We start from the raw sequence: 22338 nt of genomic DNA on the forward strand, positions 1-22338 counted from the left end.
TTAGGAAGCATATTTGTCTTGTGTGCTGCTGCCACAGATTGAAATCAGTGGGGCACCTGACTTGAGCCTTCTTAGATTAATAGAGAGAGGACTGTTGCTGGCAGGGTATTCTCTGTGAGGACCTCTCAAAATTGGAATATTCTCCTCCTCCCTCCCCCTTGGTCTGAAATCATTTACATGTTCTGACCTTCAGGAAATACTGTAAATTATGGGGATATAACTTTGGCCTAAAAAATAAAACCTGACTAAGAAGCCGGGTAGTGAAAAGATTTTCAAGAGTCTGACAAATAGCAGCAAATCTACTTCAGGCATTTGACTGACAAAGCATTTAACTATCATCAGCTGATAGAATGATGGTTATGACAAACCTGCTTAGAATTGCTCTCCAGCTTCTGCACAAGATTATCCCAACGCTGGGCAAAGTTTTCCAGCCGACCTTCCAGCTTTTGAGCCACTGCTTTATTCTTTACTGCTGACAGGAAGTCCTGCATAAGTGAGCTCAGCTTACCCATTGTTTGTCTTTTCATTTCTAGATCTCCTTTTAGGATCTGTTAAAAAACAGAAACCATTCAGACGACATGCTGGTAATTCAGGAGAGATCTCTATGGAATTGAATATGGATAAGAATCGTTCATATAAATTCCTATTTTCAAGATTCTTGTTATAAGAAAAGTTCCTGGTAAGATTGACAAAGTGGAATGGACATGTTATAGTTTACAAGGCAATAAAACATGACAGATGGTGCAGGTCCAGACATCATAGCATGTCTCAGGTGATAAGTCACAAAACCAAAGGCTGTGTGACTTTAACTACCCTAAAAGTACATCAGTGTTAACAAATATAAAAATTAGAAAATAGTATTTTTCAAGTTTTGCTATACTTTTTGTCATATTGGTTATTTGAGCTGGCCAGGAAATAATTTCATTTCGGGGGGGGGGGGGGGGGGCGGGGGAGGAAATGAGGTTTTGGAAAACATTTCATACTGACCCAGGACTAAAAGCCAAAACCTTAACATTTTTCATGGAAGTGAAGTACTGCTGTATTTTGTTTCAGACACTCTGAAATGTTCCCTTCTGCAGAAACGTGTAAACAATGTATACTCCTACTGGACTCTCAGGCTCCCATGGAAACTTACCTGAGCTCCATTAGAAATTTCAACAAAATGTGCCACGTTCCCATGGAATCTTTCCATTTCTATGAACTGACATATTCCAATGGAAAAATGTTCAACTGGAAAATTAATTTCCAGTCATCTATACTAGTTATATTTCTACTAAACTTTACCCCTAACAGAGTTACTGCCCACAGACTGTACTCACCAGCACCAAATTCTGAAATACTTACTCAGTTACATAGTACCCTATTCCAGGAGTGTTCATACTGAGTTCAAAGGGACTAATCCTAGTGTAAGGTACTATTCAGCACAAGTAGGAATTTCACAATCTGGCTTCACATAGTTTCTTGAAACATATTAGCACTCACTGACATAAGGCACAATATATAAACACACAGTGGAAAGGAATACTTACTAACTTTTATAAAAAGCATCCAATCTGTTATGCCATTCAGAACTCCACACATACTTATGTTAGACTCCGGTATTTACCATGTCTGTCTTAACAAGCTTTCTCATAAAATCATGAGAGTAGGCGACATCGAACCAGGTCTGAAACAAAGCATAGCCTACACAGACAGCGACATACTGCCTTGAATTGTCTGGGAGGCTTTGCCTGACTCTACCCTACTGGCGCACATGAGTAGCAGAAGCTGGACTGTGAGCCACCAAAAAAACATGGTTCCTGATCATTGCCATTGAAAGGAGAACCAGCACTCACATGTGATAACTGGGGCTAGGAAGCACCATGTTAATGTGGCTATACCTGTGCAAAGGGAGTAAAAAATGCTATCACCAATAAAAGCGAGGGGGAAAAGAGTTTTACATCCACTTCACATAGGTGTAAATGTCTACATAGGGTGCAAGTCAGTGAAGAATCAGGACCCAGGTCTCTATTGGGCACCATCACAGAAGGAGATACTGGCAAGTAAAGGAAGCCCCACACACCTAAAATTACTCAACGTATGGCTCAGTGTGACTCAGCATTGTTTTGCAATATCCATGCATCGCTAAGGATTATTTACCACCTGGCCTGTAACCGAACCTAATGAGGAATTTTTTGTTTTCACTCCTGCTTATCTAAAAAAAAAAAAATCAATGCATTACAATAATGGAGGGCAACTTCAAAGGATGAGTTTTGATTTTATCAAGATTTGACCTAAAACACTAACAAACTCGTAGAGAATGCAATTGAGTACTTTGCAAGACAGTCAAGCTCTCGAAGATTAATGTTTCTGTAAAGTTACATTTTATGTAATTCCATTAGACACACAAGGCGGGTGAGGTAATATCTTTTATTGGACCAACTTCCGTTGGTGAAAAAGACAAGTTTTCGAGCTCTTCTTCAGTTCAATGGCTTTCATCAAAAGTGCCTGTAAAATTGCATAACACTTGTTTGCACAATAGTTTCCCCTAACTATCCAGCCATTTCAAAAATCTAGAAGCTGTCAGAATGTGTTTGACCACCTCTTTAGGTGGAGTTCACAAGGCAGGAAATATTCCTGTCAACACAAATGCTGTATAGTTCCCTACCTCACACTCTGAGATAGAGAAAACTGCAATATAAAAAGATGCACAGTTTGTTCTAGGGTAAATATTTTATGGCTAGAGATGGTGTCACTACATGCCCTCAGCCTCATTTTTTCAGTAGCTTCTTTGGAATACACCCTGTGTTTTGTTAAAAATTGAGATACAGCATAAAGCACCTATATTCAAATCTACCCTTTGTAAAATGGTTTCCTCACCCCCATTATTAATATACTTCCTCCAGCTAGTTATTTGATTTAGATGTTTTTCTTTTTTAAAATCCAACTGCAACCCCCCCCCTTTTTTTTTTGTTCAGATAAGCAGTGGCTGCTGTAAAACATATTTGTCATTACTTACCTATTGAAAGGATGACTCAGGCAAGAAATCCAGGACTTTGAGATGACTGAGTGTATATGTATGTCTGATTATATAGTTGTCACTGCTTATTAGGCTGAACCCATTTTTAGGGTTTCAAAGATATTTTTAAGGAATACTTATTTTAAGGACAAATTACCCATTAGTATTAATCATAATACAATCTTCTTATATAGCACTGCAGTGAGACGATGTGGTCCTGCGCCACCCTGGAGAGGCATGAGCCCTTCTGGACACCAAAGTGGGCGGAGTCAGAGAATCCTGCACCCTCCCCCCAGAGGTCAAGGGGCAGAACAGGAATTATAAAAGCCCAACCTCAGAGCTCACTGGAGGAGCAGACACCAGAGAGGCCAGACGCCTGCGGGCTAGCTCCCTGTTGGGAGACCCCGGCAACCGGCAGCAAACCCCAAGACTGGCCCGCCTGATCAACACCTGACACTGACCAGAGCTCGGAGGAGCTGCCAAGCCTGCCCCTCGCCAGTTACCCTGAGAAGCCCATGGTACCTGACCCCCGGAGGACACGGTCCGGACCCAGGTACCTCTAGAGGGGGAGGTAGGAAGTAGCCCGGGGGCAGCCGACCCTAGTCTGGCTGTAGCACTGCCAGGCCCCTTGTTAGCGTGTTGCAGCCACGATCCCTACTGCCACAGCAGCGGGTCTTCTGCCGCTGCTAGGGCCCCGGGCTGGGATGGAGTGGAGTGGGAGGACCTGCGTCCCCCCTGCAACCCAACTAGTGGGTGTCAGCCTTCCCCTCACCCAGGCTCCTCTGAGCTGAGGACCTGGGCTTGCTGTTTACCTGCCTTTGCTCAGCCCCTGCCTCAGGGCCTGGGCCATTGACTCTCTGCTGTCCTGCCCTGACCCAGGGCCTGGGCCTGCTAATTATAACTGTTTGCTCAGCCCCTGCCTGAGGGCCTGAGCCCTGGACTCGCTATTGCCCACTGAGCATAGGCCAGGTGTGAATAACTGTCTCTGTTTGCCTCTACTGCTGCTAATTCCCAGGGCTATTTCCCCGTCAACAACTGGAAGAAAGTACCGAGGCGGTGTGGTCTCCTGCCGCCCTGGAGAGAGGTGAGCCCTGGCCAAACCCCTCTACAAGCACTTTTCATGAGTAGATCTCAAAGCACTTCACAAAAGAGGTCAGTGTAATTATCCACATTTTACAGATGGCAAAACTGAGGCACGGGGAGGTGAGGTGACCCAGCAGGCCATGCTCAGAGCTGAGACTAGAACTTTTACATGGCTTCGCAAGTCACCGGCCTGTGCTCTATCTATTAAGCCACCATGTATGCAACACAGCACACATCCAGCGTGGGCTCATGTGCCTTCTACATCACCTGCTAGCATGTTAAGGAATGTGAAGCAACTATGCCATTGCACTGGTGTGGCAGTGATGGTCAGGAAGCAGTAGGGAAAACAACTGAAATAGAAAGAAGTCTGAGTTCTGAGCGTAGAGAATAAGACAGCTATTTTAAAGATTTTAGTGTAAAAAGAAATGCTTTAGAGATGGGACAAATACCCAGCTGTATTAGAAATTGTCTTAGGGAACACAAGCTCATTGGTAATCTATGTGCAAAGTGACAATATCTAAGCAGCTTTTCTTACATGACCTTTAAATTAATTGAGTCCCAAAAGAGATTTAATACTAAATGAAGCAAACTTGTATATGTTAATACAGAATGAACTATGTGAAACACACAATTTGCAGGTACTAAAAAAAGGCTGCTACTTGCTATGATGGGTTTTATTTGAACAGGAATTCTACAATATATTGCATGTATAAATTATATGAAAACAGAAACAACTTAGCTGAATTGGTATAATTCTCAAATATAAAAGATTGCTTTGCTTGCCCACCTGGTACAGACAGAGGGGAGTCTGATAGAATCCCATCCCAGAACACATGTGCAAAAGAAAGATTACCTGCAGCTAACCGTAGTTCTTTGGGTAGAGTGTGAGAACAGATCCAATTCTTGGGATATACATATACCCTTGAGTCAGAACGCTTTAGAAAAATAGGGCTGCACATACACCCTCATATGGAATGCAAAGTTAGGACTTGTATATAGAAACACTACATATAATAATCCCTTAATTCCTTTTATTTACTCAGAATCTTTATTTAAGTCTCTGAACATATGGGGACAGGGAATTTTAGATCCACACTGATGATCATGGTTGACTGGGCAACAAATTGGCAGATGAAATTCAATGTTGATAAATACAAAGTAATGCACATTGGAAAATATAATCCCAACTGTGCATATAAAATGATGGGGTCTAAATTAGTTGTTACCACTCAAGAAAGAGATCTTGGAGTCATTGTGGATAGTTGTCTGAAAACATCCACTCAATGTGCAGTGGCAGTCAAAAAAGCGAACAGAATGTTGGGAATCATTAAGAAAGTGATAGGACAGAAAATATCATAATGCCACCATTTAAATCTATGATATGCCCGCATTTTGAATACTATATGCAGATCTGGTCACCCCACCTCAAAAATATATATTGAAATAGGAAACGGTACAGAAAAGGGCAACAAAAATGATTAGGAGTATGGAACAGCTTCCATATAAGGAAAGCTTAATAAGACTGGGACTTTTCAGCTTAGAAAGGAAAAGACTAAGGTGGAATATGATTGAGGTCTATAAAACCATAACTGATGCGGAGAAAGTAAATAAGAAAGTGTTAGCAAGTTGAGATGAACCCTTGGATTCTTCCTCCCACCCACGCCAATGTTTACCTCAATCTTCTTAATGTGCAAAAACTACAAATGGTCTGGTCTTCATCAGGATTTTACCTTGTGTTAGCTAACACGTAAGGATAACCCCTCCCCCCAGCGTGGACTGCACCCCAAGAGACTCACAAAGGAAAACCTCTTCGATTTAAGTCAGAGCTTTTTCTTACTGAAGGCTTAAGACTCTTCAGGAGAGTTCTTGGAATTTCTCTTAACTGTCAGAATCCAAATGAATTAACAAGAACTCTAAGCATCTCTAAGATGCTGGCAGGCTTAAGGATCTGGCTAGAGAAAATGACCCTGACCTTTCAAAAGGAGATAAAGAAGGTTTAGCAGTTAGACTGCAGGTTCTGATGCCAGACCTGGAAATCTGGGAGACAAAACTGAAGTGCCCAAGTAGGAACTACTAATGTAATATGTGGTTGGTCCTGTTTGGAATTCCCAATAACCCCTGGAAACCAGGAGGAAGGGAGATAGCAATTTTCTATTGAAAGAGGACTAAGGAGCAAGACCTTCACATTGGTAATAAAGTCAATTTTCCCTCCTTTAATACAAGTTTGTTTGCGACAGGGAAGCCTGGCTGTTTAAAAATAGCCAGAGCTTCGCGAACCAGCTGAGCGGCGGAGAACCAGCTGAGCAGCGGGGACAGCAGAGCAGCACACAGCAGGAGTTTGCCTGGGACTGGTAAGTATCGGAGTCTGTGTTTGTTTGCTTGCTGAGGAAGTATCCGAGCGTGTGTTTGCTGGGGGGGCAGTGTGAGAGCCTGAGTGAGTGTCTGATTGGCTGCTAGCCTGCAGGGGGCGGGCAGTAGGGTGTCTGTTTGTTTGCGACAGGGAAGCCTGGCTGTTTAAAAATAGCCAGAGCTTCGCGAACCAGCTGAGCGGCGGAGAACCAGCTGAGCAGTGGGGACAGCAGAGCAGCACACAGCAGGAGTTTGCCTGGGAGTTCGCCTGGAGGGAGCCCAGTGAGGCTTACGTCTTGCAAACTGCTCTGAGGAAGCTCATAGTAGGAAGGTGATATGGAAGGGGGGGGGGGGTCAGCTGTTGTGACCTGCACTGGATGTGCCATGTTTGTCTTTCTTCCACAGGACAGAAGCGACTTTGTCTGTACAAAGTGCAAGCTGGTCTCCATATTGGAAGAGAAGATTGAAGGTCTGGAGCAACAGATAACAACCCTGCGTTGCATACGGGAAACTGAGGATTTCCTGGACGAAACTCAGGATAGGCTTCTAGGGGCACAAAGCTCTACAGATATAGAGCAGGTTGCACAGAGGAGCCAAGAGGCCAGTGAAGAAGCTTGGCAACATGTGACCTCCAGAAGAGGTAAGCGGAATGTCCGGGTTCCAGTAACACAGACACAGGTAACTAACCGCTTTCATGTTCTCTCCACAGGTATCGTTGCGGAGAGTGGACCAGATGATATGTCTGGGGCGAGAAAGCAGAAGGAGACTCCGCTGGTTGGAAGGCATGAGATGCGCTGTCTTGAGGTTGGGGGTTCCACGACCACCACCCCCAAGAGGAGAAGGCGGGTGGTGGTGGTCGGGGACTCTCTCCTCCGGGGGACTGAGTCATCTATCTGCCGCCCTGACCGGGAAAACCGAGAAGTCTGCTGCTTGCCAGGGGCTAAGATTCGTGATGTGACGGAGAGACTGCCGAGACTCATCAAGCCCTCGGATCGCTACCCCTTCCTGCTTCTCCACGTGGGCACCAATGATACTGCCAAGAATGACCTTGAGCGGATCACTGCGGACTATGTGGCTCGAGGAAGAAGAATAAAGGAGTTGGAGGCGCAAGTGGTGTTCTCGTCCATCCTCCCCGTGGAAGGAAAAGGCCTAGGTAGGGAGCGTCGAATCGTGGAAGTCAACGAATGGCTACGCAGATGGTGTCGGAGAGAAGGCTTTGGTTTCTTTGACCATGGGATGGTGTTCCATGAAGGAGGAGTGCTGGGTAGAGACGGGCTCCATCTTACGAAGAGAGGGAAGAGCATCTTTGCCAGCAGGCTGGCTAACCTAGTGAGGAGGGCTTTAAACTAGGTTCACCGGGGGAAGGAGACCAAAGCCCTGAGGTAAGTGGGAAAGCGGGATACCGGGAGGAAGCACAGGCAGGAATGTCTGTGAGGGGAGGGCTCCTGCCTCATACTGGCAATGAGGGGCGATCAACAGGTTATCTCAAGTGCTTATATACAAATGCACAAAGCCTTGGAAACAAGCAGGGAGAACTGGAGGTCCTGGTGATGTCAAGGAACTATGACGTGTTCGGAATAACAGAGACTTGGTGGGATAACTCATATGACTGGAGTACTGTCATGGATGGTTATAAACTGTTCAGGAAGGACAGGCAGGGCAGAAAAGGTGGGGGAGTAGCACTGTATGTAAGGGAGCAGTATGACTGCTCAGAGCTCCGGTACGAAACTGCAGAAAAACCTGAGTGTCTCTGGATTAAGTTTAGAAGTGTGAGCAACAAGAGTGATGTAGTGGTGGGAGTCTGCTATAGACCACCGGACCAGGGGGATGAGGTGGATGAGGCTTTCTTCCGGCAGCTCACGGAAGCTACTAGATCGCATGCCCTGATTCTCATGGGTGACTTTAATTTTCCTGATATCTGCTGGGGGAGCAATACAGCGGTGCATAGACAATCCAGGAAGTTTTTGGAAAGCGTAGGGGACAATTTCCTGGCGCAAGTGCTAGAGGAGCCAACTAGGGGGGGTGCTTTTCTTGACCTGCTGCTCACAAACCGGGTAGAATTAGTGGGGGAAGCAAAAGTGGATGGGAATCTGGGAGGCAGTGACCATGAGTTGGTTGAGTTCAGGATCCTGACGCAGGGAACAAAGGTAAGCAGCAGGATACGGACCCTGGACTTCAGGAAAGCAGACTTCGACTCCCTCAGGGAACGGATGGCCAGGATCCCCTGGGGGACTAACTTGAAGGGGAAAGGAGTCCAGGAGAGCTGGCTGTATTTCAAGGAATCCCTGTTGAGGTTACAGGGACAAACCATCCCGATGAGTCGAAAGAATAGTAAATATGGCAGGCGACCAACTTGGCTTAATGGTGAAATTCTTGCGGATCTTAAACATAAAAAAGAAGCTTACAAGAAGTGGAAGGTTGGACATATGACCAGGGAAGAGTATAAAAATATTGCTCGGGCATGTAGGAATGTTATCAGGAGGGCCAAATCGCACCTGGAGCTGCAGCTAGCCAGAGATGTCAAGAGTAACAAGAAGGGTTTCTTCAGATATGTTGGCAACAAGAAGAAAGCCAAGGAATGTGTGGGCCCCTTACTGAATGAGGGAGGCAACCTAGTGACAGAGGATGTGGAAAAAGCTAATGTACTCAATGCTTTTTTTGCCTCTGTTTTCACTAACAAGGTCAGCTCCCAGACTGCTGCGCTGGGCATCACAAAATGCGGAAGAGATGGCCAGCCCTCTGTGGAGATAGAGGCGGTTAGGGACTATTTAGAAAAGCTGGACGTGCACAAGTCCATGGGGCCGGACGAGTTGCATCCGAGAGTGCTGAAGGAATTGGCGGCTGTGATTGCAGAGCCACTGGCCATTATCTTTGAAAACTCGTGGCGAACCGGGGAAGTCCCGGATGACTGGAAAAAGGCTAATGTAGTGCCAATCTTTAAAAAAGGGAAGAAGGAAGATCCTGGGAACTACAGGCCAGTCAGCCTCACCTCAGTCCCTGGAAAAATGATGGAGCAGGTCCTCAAAGAATCAATCCTGAAGCACTTGCATGAGAGGAAAGTGATCAGGAACAGCCAGCATGGATTCACCAAGGGAAGGTCATGCCTGACTAATCTAATCGCCTTTTATGATGAGATTACTGGTTCTGTGGATGAAGGGAAAGCAGTGGATGTATTGTTTCTTGACTTTAGCAAAGCTTTTGACACGGTCTCCCATAGTATTCTTGTCAGCAAGTTAAGGAAGTATGGGCTGGATGAATGCACTATAAGGTGGGTAGAAAGCTGGCTAAATTGTCGGGCTCAACGGGTAGTGATCAATGGCTCCATGTCTAGTTGGCAGCCGGTATCAAGTGGAGTGCCCCAAGGGTCGGTCCTGGGGCCGGTTTTATTCAATATCTTCATAAATGATCTGGAGGATGGTGTGGATTGCACTCTCAGCAAATTTGCGGATGATACTAAACTGGGAGGAGTGGTAGATACGCTGGAGGGGAGGGATAGGATACAGAAGGACCTAGACAAATTGGAAGATTGGGCCAAAAGGAATCTGATGAGGTTCAATAAGGATAAGTGCAGGGTCCTGCACTTAGGACGGAAGAACCCAATGCACAGCTACAGACTAGGGACCGAATGGCTAGGCAGCAGTTCTGCAGAAAAGGACCTAGGGGTGACAGTGGACGAGAAGCTGGATATGAGCCAGCAGTGTGCCCTTGTTGCCAAGAAGGCCAATGGCATTTTGGGATGTATAAGTAGGGGCATAGCGAGCAGATCGAGGGACGTGATCGTTCCCCTCTATTCGACATTGGTGAGGCCTCATCTGGAGTACTGTGTCCAGTTTTGGGCCCCACACTTCAAGAAGGATGTGGATAAATTGGAGAGAGTCCAGCGAAGGGCAACAAAAATGATTAGGGGACTGGAACACATGACTTATGAGGAGAGGCTGAGGGAGCTGGGATTGTTTAGCCTGCAGAAGAGAAGAATGAGGGGGGATTTGATAGCTGCTTTCAACTACCTGAAAGGGGGTTCCAAAGAGGATGGCTCTAGACTGTTCTCAATGGTAGCAGATGACAGAACGAGGAGTAATGGTCTCAAGTTGCAGTGGGGGAGGTTTAGATTGGACATTAGGAAAAACTTTTTCACTAAGAGGGTGGTGAAACACTGGAATGCGTTACCTAGGGAGGTGGTAGAATCTCCTTCCTTAGAGGTTTTTAAGGTCAGGCTTGACAAAGCCCTGGCTGGGATGATTTAACTGGGAATTGGTCCTGCTTTGAGCAGGGGGTTGGACTAGATGACCTTCTGGGGTCCCTTCCAACCCTGATATTCTATGATTCTATGATTCTATAAGTCTGAGGAATGCAGTGTAAATCTGAGTTGAGTGTCCTGCTCCACAGAGTAATTTGTCCTCTCCCTGAATAAACTGGCTTCCTCAGAAGTGGAGAGCCTTCACATCCATTTGTACTCCTCAGCCATGCTATCCTGCAAAGTGAGGCCACTGAACAAGTGGTTGAATCTAACGGTACTTTTACATAGCCAGTGGCAGTCTACAGTAGTGAATTTCCAAGCTCAGGTCAACAGATCTGGGCTCGTGCTACCTGCCTCCATCGGCTTCAGAGCCCAAGCTGCAACGTACACACAGCTATTTGTAGTTTGGTAGCTCAAGCCCAAGTCTGTCAGCCCAGCTCCCTGCCCTCGGCTGTGTAGATGTACCCTAAAATGTCATATGTCAAAGGGCACACTTCGCATCTCAATGACAGAATATGACAATCACTTCTTCACTTTCTCCAGAAGGTAGTCCAACAATATGAGAAGTATACTCCAAGACAAGCAGTCAACTATGGTCAACATTACCAAACAGTTTGCAATCCTCATCTAATGGGTAATGGAGAAATTCAGTTTAATCTTCATGACATTTGTTAAACTGGGAGAAAGAGAAGGATGATCAACTATTCCTTAGGTTGTTGCAACAGCAGCAGCAATGTGAGAACCTGGTGCAGGATGAGTGAATAAAAATATTTATATACCTAAGACAACCTACCTGTCCACTTGGATTTCTGCTGAGACAGGGACAGGTGCTAATTCTAAAAGACTATTGTCATTCAGTGGAATGTATACTCTGCCTGTCTGCTACCGTAGTTCAAAGATATTAAAAAGGGAATGTTACTTCCAATGTACAATTGATAATTCAATACTGAAAGCCTCATCCATCTTATGAAAACTGGAAATTACCACGTGACTTTAGAAAAAATGTCAGTACAGTCTCATCTAATAAAGATGCAACTGATTCTGATGCAACTGAATCAGCAACTGACTCTGGCTAACCAGCCAATAGTTTCAAAAACAGGAATAGGAGTAAGGCTGGTGGTGGGGCCCTTTATCTACTAATGGGTCCCAAAATTCATCTCCATGAGGGCAGGTGGGGGTCAATGGACACTGCTTTCAAGAGGACACGTACTGAATAACAAGGGGGGGAGGGATAGCTCAGTGGTTTGAGCATTGGCCTGTTAAACCCAGGGCTGTGAGTTCAACCCTTGAGGGGGGCATTTAGGGATCTGGGGCAAAAATTGGGGATTGGTCCTGCTTTGAGCAGGGGGTTGGGCTAGATGACCTCCTGAGGTCCCTTCCAACCCTGATATTCTATGATTCTAAGTATGCATGTATATTCCATTAATTGGAGTTTATATAAAATTACTCAAAGGAAAATGTCCCCTTCTTGACATGACATCTTTTATCAACCAGGAAAGAACAACTTGGAGGCCCGACCCCAAACCTGCAGGAATCAATTATGACATGTATACTTTTAATCACTCCTGGAAACTAGTGATATCGTTCCTTCTCAGAACCTGTGACAAACCATTCTATTCTCTGGCCGCTTGCCAAACCTCAAAAATGTGCTACATTGTTGAACAAAGCTGGACTTTGTCTTCACAATTTTCTCCTCACACAGGGACTCCAGAACACCTCAGGCTGGTCCTGGTTACATGAAAGCCCTTTACTCAACTCTCTGACAAGTCAATCACAGCTCACTTACTGGTTACAGGACTAGAATTCAGAGTAAATGAATGAAAATGTAAATGAATTTAAGTGGAATCCTTTTGTGATAAAGTAAAAGCATGGGCATAATCCTAAAATAAGCTTTAGTCAAAGTAAAAGCTCAATTCCAACAAATACCTTCTAGATTCTATTCTGTCATTCACTTTAACACTATTGACTAAAAGTGTATATTTCAGACCATGGACAATTATTTTTGGCAGAAAGAAAACAAAGGGTTAGCACAATATACCCACAGCTATGCATGCTTAAGGTTATGATAACAGATGGTCAGAGTTTTGGATCTCAAATTGTGGCATATTTTAAGGAGCATATTTTTAGTCACTGCCTAAATCAGCAGGGATATTTACCATCAATTCTGGACCAGCTGCTAGATATCTGCTAATTAGTTTAAACAATCAAACAGTAAGATTTTTTTTAAAATTTATTTTAAAAATACCTTTAATTTGTTCACAGTGAGGCCAACCTATTTTGAATTCTAAGCACCTCAGAGAATTATTGAAACAGCTTACAGTAATAATACCAGAAAACTTTAATATAACAAAGGCCACAAAGATTTTTGTACATAGTACAAGACAACAAAATATAGTCAATATTATTTCATAGAACTGAAATTGATTTAATTATTTTAACTGCATAGGTAGTTATAACCCAGCAGTAACACATTGCCTGAAAAATTTCACAGTTTGTAAACTGTTAAAATTCCACTTTACATGGATGTGATGTTATCCATGAACCAGTGTCCTTCTACATATCTAAATAAATAGTAGGTGAACAAGAACAGATTACTTGCACAATTCCTTTTAACAATGACAGTTTTTCACCTTCGCTGCCATAAACATTGAGGTGAAAATGTACCCCTCCATCTTATTGTAGGCAGAGTCATGTTAATTTGTGAAATTATTTCACACTGAGAACCATAGAGTTTAATGCCAGAAGGTACCACTAGATCATCTAGTCTGACTTCCTGTATATCACAGGCCAACAACAACGCATCTGCACACTAAACCCAAAATTAGAGCAATCTTCACGCTTCCTAGTGTTTACCCCACTAAGGTATTTGTAGAGAAATCATATACCTTTCTCAGCCTTCTTTTCGCTAGACTAAACAAGCCAACCTCTTCCAATCTCCTCGCATAAGATAGGCCTTCCATTCCCCTGATCATCCTAGTTGCTCTTCTCTGCCCCTGCCCAGTCTGAACTGTTTTTAAAGTACAATGAATTGTCACTCTATTGTCTCATTTTTTTCTTTTTAGAAAGTACCACCAAAGTCAAAACATATCAAGATCCAGATGCAGCAAGCATCTCAATTAGAGTTGCCATGCATCCAGTTTTTGAGTGGAATGCCCGGCCAAAAAGGGATCCTAGCAACTCTGGTCAACACTGCTGACTGGGCTGTTAAAAGTCCAGCCAGCAGTGCAGAGGGGCTAAGGGAGGCTCCCTGCCTGCCCTGGCTCTGTACAGCTTCTGGAAGCGGCCAGCATGTATCTGTAGCCCCTAGGAGCAGGGGCAGCCAGGGAGGCTCCGCACACTGCCCCCGCCACGAACACCAGCTCCGCAGCTCCCATTGGCCGGGAACCACAGCCAATGGAAGCGGCAGGGGTGGCGCCTGCGGGTGAGGGCAGCGCGCAGAGCTTCCATGGCTGCCCCTGCACCTAGGGGCCACAGGGACATACTGGCCACTTCTGGGAGCCACCTGAGGTAAGTGCTGCCCAGAGCCCACACCCTGACCCCTCCTTGCACACCTTCAGCTGGAGCCCACATCCCCCACACCCCAGCCCCATACTCCAGCCCTGAGCCCCCTCCCAAACTCCCTCTCAGAGCCCATACCTGCTCCCGCACTCTGAACCCCTTGGCCCCAGCCTGCCCCTTATCCCTGGTCCCACCCCAGAGCCCACATCCTCTCCTGCACTCTGAATCTCTTGGCCCCAGCCTGGAGCCCCCTCGTACACCCCAAACCCCATTCCCTCCCACACTCCAACCTCCTGCCCCAGCCCGCTGAAAATGAATGAGTGAGCAAGTGTGGGGGAGTGAGTGACAGAGGGAGTGGGGATGGAGTGAGTGAGGGGTGAGGCCTCGGAGAAAGGTCAGGGCAAGGGAGTTTGGTTTTCTGCAATCAGAAAGTTAGCAACCCTAGTCTCAAACCTGGCCAGGATTGCAAGACTCTCACTTACAAAGTAATAGAATGCAAAGCAGTATGTTTCACTTAATAAAGACTATGAACTGCATGTTTTTAATTTCCAGGAAAGAGCACTGAGCTGGTAGAAGGACAGGAGGGTTGTGAAGAGAAATTGACTGATGTTTGAGAAGCACTCAGATATCGCGAGAGAACCATAAAAATGCTCAGGAGTAAATTAATAATGTTGTAGTCTTTGCTGGGTTTAGATGGTGTTCAATAAATATGATCATGGCCCATCCACTGAATGAGTAGGATACAAAGAAATATTAAATAACTAACTACACATTCACTAAATATGGCAAGAGTCCTCTGGGGAAAAATAGTATGTGATCATATAATATATACTCACAAGAGGGCTGAATTATGGTGTACAGGCACCCTTAAATCTGCCGTTTCCTAACTTTTGAGCTTTTGACTTTGTGGCCTTAATAGTATTTTTAACATATTTTTGTGTCTAATTTTATGTATATAAAATAAACTGTGCACATACAACATTGTGAACTGAAGCTTTGTATTTATTTTATGTATATGAATTAGATATTAATGTTGTAAATGTATACATAATAGACAAAAATATGTTCAGAGAATACTATTAAGGTTGCAAAGTCAAGTGGCACAGATGAAGCTCTTTCATAAGCAAAATCAGGCAACAGTTGAGGATTCCATGCTCCCCAGGTACCAGTGATCCCAAGAAACAAGGAAGCTGTTCAATTGGATGAACCCAGATGTGCAGTCAGACTCGTGAATGAGGAAAGCAAAACAAAAAACTGAACAATGGAAAATACATACAGCCAACTTTCGCAGACTGGCACGCATTTCATTCTGATCTTTAAAGCCAGTTGTATGAATCCTGCTCACTGCATCCTCTTTCTCTGTAAGCCATGAATCAAAAAGGCACTGAAAGAAATTCAGATAAGGGAAAAGCCTTCGGTAAGACCATTCAGAGTGCAATTTTTTGAACAATGTTCTGGTTTATAACTGATAACGCTATTCACCTGCTCCTCAGCGAATTGCTGCCACTTCCGAAGAATATCCTGCAGAAGGACCCAGCGATCCTCTGTCCACCTACAAATGGCTGCCCACCGCTCTCCCAGATCCTAAAAAGAAAGCAGCACACACAACACTTCGTAAATATTTAGTATTATTGAGGCTCATAATATTTCCCCATGGCACTGAAAATTTTGATGAAAATACTTTGATAACCCCCCATTTTAAATCTCATTCTTAAAATAATAAAACATTGTGTGTCATCCTGAAGTGGATATCGTCATTGTTTGAAAAAGAAGTACAATGTAAAGAATTTATGAAGCCATAAAGCCAAGAAAAGGGAAGCAATTTAAATACCAAGATATGGATAGTATATCTCCATTCAGTCTGATACTACTATGGTTTCTAAACTTGATGGTGCCAAAAACACAACAATTTGAAATGTAATTAGGGTTTTCCAGAGTCTTGATTATAATGGTGAAGTCCCAGATGCACTCAGATTATTCCTATCTGCTATAGGATAGTACTGTCAGCATAGAACATCAAAGTCCTTTATTTTTCTACAATGTTCCAGCGAGAATTATTGAAGTAAAAATTCTACAAAGCACTAATTAATCCATTTTCTGTTGCCTAATAGATATCTGTATACATGCACACTATTACCATTTGAGATTCTTGCATGATTCATGTTGTTTGAAAAAGCTCTCATTCTCTCTCAATTTTAAGCAAAAATTCAGCTCTCTCTCTTACTTGCTCACTTTAGAGACAAATGCCTAAAATAGGAAGTGAGGGGTAATATAGCTGTGATTGTGCAAGGTACCGTAAAGTTCTTTTTTTGCCACAAGTGAGTTATTCAGGTCTTCCCAAACAAATAGCAGCAAAAATGTTATTGCAGCCCATGCCATCATATGCGTCCTCGCTGTTGATCTCACGCACACATTTTGTGGCAAGGGGTCTCTTCAAATTTTCCCCATTTATTAGTATATTAGTAATAAAAGAAAGAATTGTGTCCATGGTAAGGATTGTGGTTTATGATAACTGTCATGGAGTCCCCGGGCGATGCTCTGGAACTGCTCCCTACGAAGCCAGTCAGGACTCTGCGAGAGCCTCTTCTCTGTGAGCAGAATGTCTTCAGGGCAAAAAGCTCACACAGCTTCCACCTTCCTGGGTCTGACCTCGGAGCATTGAGCATCCTCTGCCCCTCCGTGCACTTCCCACAGCGAGTCCATCTAGGTGGGGTCCTGGGGAAGCCAGAGGGTCCTGCACCCCAACTCTGCAGTAAGATGTGCCTCTTAGCCCTCCAGTAAAACAGAGGTTTATTAGATGACAGGAACACGGTCTAAAACAGAGCTTGTAGGTACAGAGAACAGGACCCCTCAGTGGGGTCCATTTTGGGGGGCAGTGAGCCAGACAACCACGTCTGCACTTCACTCCACGTCCCCAGCCAGCCCCAACTAACACCCTCCAGCCCCTCTTCCTCTGGGCTTTGTCCCTTTCCTGGGCCAGGAGGTCATCTGATTCCTTTGTTCTCCAACCCCTTTAGCTATCACCTTGCCTTAGACCATCAGTTGCCAGGAGACAGAGTGTCAGCCATTTATGTACGCTGGTCCTTTGCTCTGCAACAATTACACCCCTTTATCCCACCACCTAGAGACTTAAGAAATGCATAGGGGAAACTGAGGCACCCCTAAGGTATTCAGAGGAAACATTAAGAACAGTCCCACTTTGTCACAATAACAAAAGTGCAGCATCTAAACAGTTGACTTTTAAAACAAAAACAAAAATTCCTAATCCCCCGCACACACAACCAAACCTCTCATACAGTGCCATACCATGCAATACCATGGATCTGCAGTATGAGTACAGGATCCAGCAACATTGCATAGTAGGAATTGCAAGAATGTTATGTCACGCTCCTCAGTAAAGTAAAAGGCACATTGCAGATGTCATCTGACTGTGTGGCCAGGCATGACACTGACTGCATGCCACAGCTGAAAAGCTTGTGACATGCTTTCCACTTCATTAAGTAGCAAACCAGAACTGCTCTCATAGATTAAATGAACAATTTCCAATATGAAGAGCTGTCTCAGATCTTATACTGACATATATTAGAAACATGAAAAATATAATTGATCTACCTTCAGAGAGAGGATGGTAGATTTAAAACAGTGCCATTTTTTCAAGCAGCACATATACTTGATACCATAAGACTGAGGAATACCCCCTTTCCTAACATCTGGATGCACAGGTACAAACTATGCTTCTAGATTTTTTTGAGTTCAGATTAAAGTTCATGCTCTCGGTATTTTATTAAAGAATGTCCTAGTGGGTATTTGCTTTAGTTTCAATATTATATCTGGACAAATAATGCATAAAGAAAGCTTTCCACAAATATCCATTTGATTTTTTTCATTAAATTGCAAAAAACCCAAAACTCAAATAAGTTTGAAAGATGAATTCAAGAAATTCTGAATTCAAGAAAGTCTGTGGATATTCTATAAGCAGGTAAATACAGCATAAATTCAATTAATAAATAAGTAATCTTTAATTATTCACTCAACTCTGTTCTTTGTACCTATAAGCCCTAATAGGTTATGGATGGGCCATGACATGGATAGGTTTTGTAAAAGTGTGATCCTAAAGAAAAGATTAGTTGTTTCTCAGCTTCCTTTTGTGGCCCAACCTGCTTCCAAACTCAGGACTGACCTCAACTCATCTAGCCACCTCTTTCCCCAAGCCCAATATATTCCCAACCATTTCTGCACACTGACTGTTTATAAATCCCGTCCCCATGGCCACTCCAGATACCACAAGTTCTCTCCTGGTTGCTTTGCTTGATTGCTGTAATGTAGATCATCTATTCTTTCTGATTGCTTGATTGACTCCTTACTATAATCCAGTCTCTGGCTCCCGAGGCTACATTCCTCCCGCAAACCTGGTTGTGGTGTCCACCAACCAGTTCCGACAGGGACTACTATCATTATTCACTAGATGCTAACACAGCAAGCAGGATTTAACACATCCAAAATAGGTGGTCTAATTATCTCCTCTAATGAATGTTATGTTGAAGTACTAACCTTGGAGTAACACTCAGTGTTCTGTATTGGTATTTATGGAAAATCTGACAACCATGTTTAATCAACATTCTGTTTATTTACAGATAAGTATGAACACTTCTTTTGCTTGTTTTTGGAATATAATGGCCAGATTTTCACTGAAGTTAATGGGTGATGAGTATGTTCAACATTTTTGAAAAATCAAGCCACAAAAGTTTAACAGAAGAATTCAGAAATCAACATGATGACACCTAGTGTAAGATTTTACTTCTCTGATTCAGTGTGTAAAAAATCTTCTGTGGCTAGTCTGCTCCCATTGGCTAGACATATGTAACTCAATAACAAATTAATCCTTGCAAACTCTCTTAATAATTTACACTTATTAAACTGGCTCATGTTCTTTTTTCGAATTGCAATGCAATATAAGCCTAACAAATTCTTTGTTAAGAAAAACATCCATTTTTGATCAAACAAGGCTCTGTGGAAATCTGCCATAATAAAGGAAGAAGATTCAGATTCTCCAGAAAGCTACATTTTCCTGAAGATAACTAACAACTTACTGTTTGACCTGAACTACTATAAAGAGTACTAGAGTTGCAATTCCTCAAAACTCACCGTACATGGTAGAGAGGTATGTGTTATGTATGTAGGGGCAGGATTTGAGCTTGGAATACACATACATTTACCCCAATAATCTTTTAATGGGGTGAAATCCTAACCTTACTGAAATCAATGGCAAAACTCTCTGACAACTGCACCCCATATTCATCATAGTGGTATGATTATGATAGGATTATGATGCATTCTGTACAAGATGTGTCATGTAAGGTATTATTAGAAAATCCTGAATATGATTATCCTATTTGTGAACGTGTATCATTTTTGTATCAGAAGTTATGCATATTGACTATGTATCTGTATTCCAAATGGGCTTACTCTGGGTAACACCCACAACTAACCATTCAGGTACAACTGTTAAGCTAGACAGTGCTAATGGCTCATCAACAAAGACAATGGATCATGGAAGAGCTTAGCCTTCCTGGGAACGTTTCAGCCAGCCTATGAATAATGGCTGCTATGACTTGGCAAGGCATACAAGGGCATGTGACCAGACCATATGACACTGAACTCCATTTTGGTACCTGTATTTTTCCACAAACTGGGCTGGGAATTTAGCTTGAAACAAAGTTTTAATGGAAAAACTATATAAGGCAGGGAGTGACAGCATCTCAGGGACTCACTCCCCACACAAGAGAACTCCTGGAAACACCTGAGAAACAAAGACTGAACTGGGGTAAGTGCTGGACCCAGATTAAAGAGATTTCTAACCTCTGTAAGGAAATTTGGTCAATTGCTTGTATCATTAGTCAGGGTGAGAAATTTCTAATTCAAATCCTATCTATCTAGTATATTAGTCTTAGTTTGCATTTTTATTTATTTGCTAGATCGTCTGCTTTTGATCTGTTTGCTATTACTTAAAACCTATCTTTCTGTAGTTAACAAAGTTGTTTTCTGTTTTATGTTAACCAGTGTGTTTTGAGTGAAGTGTCTGGAAAAATCTCAGGTCTGTAAACAAAGGCTGTTGCATGTGAGGGGGAAGCAAATTAATGAGCTTGCATTGTACAGTTCCCTGTACAGCGTAAGATGGTATAACTCTGGGTTTATACTCCAGCAGGGCTGCACGGCTGGGGAGCAGGGAAATTGGCTGTTGTCTCCTGTTTGTCCTTGAGTGGCTTAGGTAAAGCATTCAGGTAGCTCAGTAGGGTGTGTGGCACCACCTACTGTCATGTTGGGTGATATCAGGGCCTGGAGAGGCTGGCTGTGTGTCCCCCGCAGAGCAGTGTGAGAGAGGCCAGCCCAGATGAATGGTTATGAGGCCTGCTCCCAGACTGCACTCCAGGGGTGACAATCTTTCACACTCGTATTTTACCAATATTATTTTTTTTAACGACTTCCACAAGTAGTGCCTCTGATGTGCAACTTATTGAGGAACTATGTCAACATACTATGTAAAACTCCCCCCCCCCCCCCCGAAAGGATTGTAGTATGTACTTTGTGGGGCATTTTTTTCATTGCAATTTAGGGGAGATCACAGTGAAAGTACAGACACAGAAACAGAAAAACACACCACCAAGGTCACAACCACTGTTTTGAACATACCCAGAATTACAGCTGGTCAGAAATTCTCTGATGGAAGACTCTTCTTCCACCACAGAATGCTGATTTGTCTAACTAAAAACGTTTGGTGAGGACAGACTGATTTAGACAGAGTTGTAATTGGACACAAGCAACTTCAGAAAACTGACTAATTTCTTGACAGCTCACCTGGTGAGCTACTGGGAAGCTTGAGCTTCCAGGCTCCCAGGTACCCTTCAGCCTGGTAGGCAGACTGCCTCAGAGCCAGGACTTCATTTCCCTTTCATGGAGAACTTTGAAATTTTTGCTTTTCCTTACAGTTAAAAAGAAATTGAAGTTTGAAATATCAAAATCCTTTACAAAACAAAATTATCTTTCTCCACACAGTTGTACTCAAAATAATGCTTTAATGTTCCATTTGAATTTTCATTCCTTCACCTTCACTTGTGCAGATATATATTTTTCTGCCTGCCAGCAAACACTTGTGTATGCTCTTTATGTAGTCTAATTTGCAAGCATTATTATTTATTTACACTAGCAGAACCCAATGGTTACAAATACTAATGCCTGGCACATTTGTGTTTCTATGTTTCTGCAAAGTGAAAGCACAAGTATGTGTATGCATATTGCATATGCACAACTGACAAGTTCTCTCTTCAATCAGCAAGCTTGAACGTCATCTATTTTTTCAGATCAATCGCAAGTTAATTTAGTTTAGAATGTTGTTGCTATCTCCATCCCTACTTGTAAGAGACTACAAATATATATCTATTGTGAAGGACATAGGGCCTATCTATAATTATTTATGAATACTGGAGATGACCTGGTTATTTGGGATAGTTGCTGTATGCATATATTGGATCATTGGAATGCTAACTGTGTGCATATGTTGAATTAGTTTAATAGCAGAGTTATTAGGAAATTAGTAGAAAGGCAGCAAATAACTCCAGATAATCAACCTCCCAGTAAACACAGCAGGTGTCATTAAGAGAGAGCCTGAGTTAACAGCTGGGAAGATGCTACTTCCAGGCTCCAGCCAAAAGTTACAAGACTTTCTCTGCCAAGACTTGGACTCAGAAAGACACTGAACAGTTAAACAGTCACTCTCTAGGTGGGGAGGCAGGGAGGCAATTGTCAGGAATCTGTCTGCAGTGAACAAACAGATTCCACTGGCGAATCTGAAGAAGCAAGCCCTGCATGGCCCACTCTGACAGGGTTGATGGTAAGGAGGATTGATGGTAAGACAGACGTGTGTATGGACCTTTTTGTTGTGTTAAAATCCCTTTACTCTTATGTTGTTTTTTTTTCTTCCTCTGTGTTTTAGATTAAACAATACTTTGGTTTGAAAAAGGTGTCTTGTCACTGGTATTAACCACCGATCATAAGCTTCCAAAGGGAATACTTGCAAATGCTGAACTCAATCAGGCCTGCTGGGTAAGTATGGTTAGACCTCAAGGTGCTGTAGCCTGGAACCTGGTTTAAGAGTGGCAGAAGCACATGATTTCAC

The 22338-nt window shown here is 43.3% G+C and overlaps 1 protein-coding gene across 3 annotated transcripts in view; it reads right to left on the bottom strand.

Annotated features, from left to right (window-relative positions):
- DMD (dystrophin) overlaps positions 1 to 22338 on the bottom strand; it is a gene marked incomplete at both ends in the record, with an annotated part of 1846964 nt that overhangs the window by 1252603 nt on the left and 572023 nt on the right. For all 3 annotated transcript variants that reach the window (XM_084636024.1, XM_084636023.1, XM_084636025.1), the window contains 3 exons: positions 369 to 548; positions 15442 to 15549; positions 15648 to 15749. In XM_084636024.1, the coding sequence (XP_084492150.1) occupies positions 369 to 548; positions 15442 to 15549; positions 15648 to 15749 (390 nt within the window). The remainder of the gene's footprint in view (positions 1 to 368; positions 549 to 15441; positions 15550 to 15647; positions 15750 to 22338) is intronic.

Source organism: Lepidochelys olivacea, assembly GCF_965140295.1.
Source record: "Lepidochelys olivacea isolate rLepOli2 genome assembly, chromosome: 1".
Lineage (NCBI taxonomy): Eukaryota > Metazoa > Chordata > Testudines > Cheloniidae > Lepidochelys > Lepidochelys olivacea.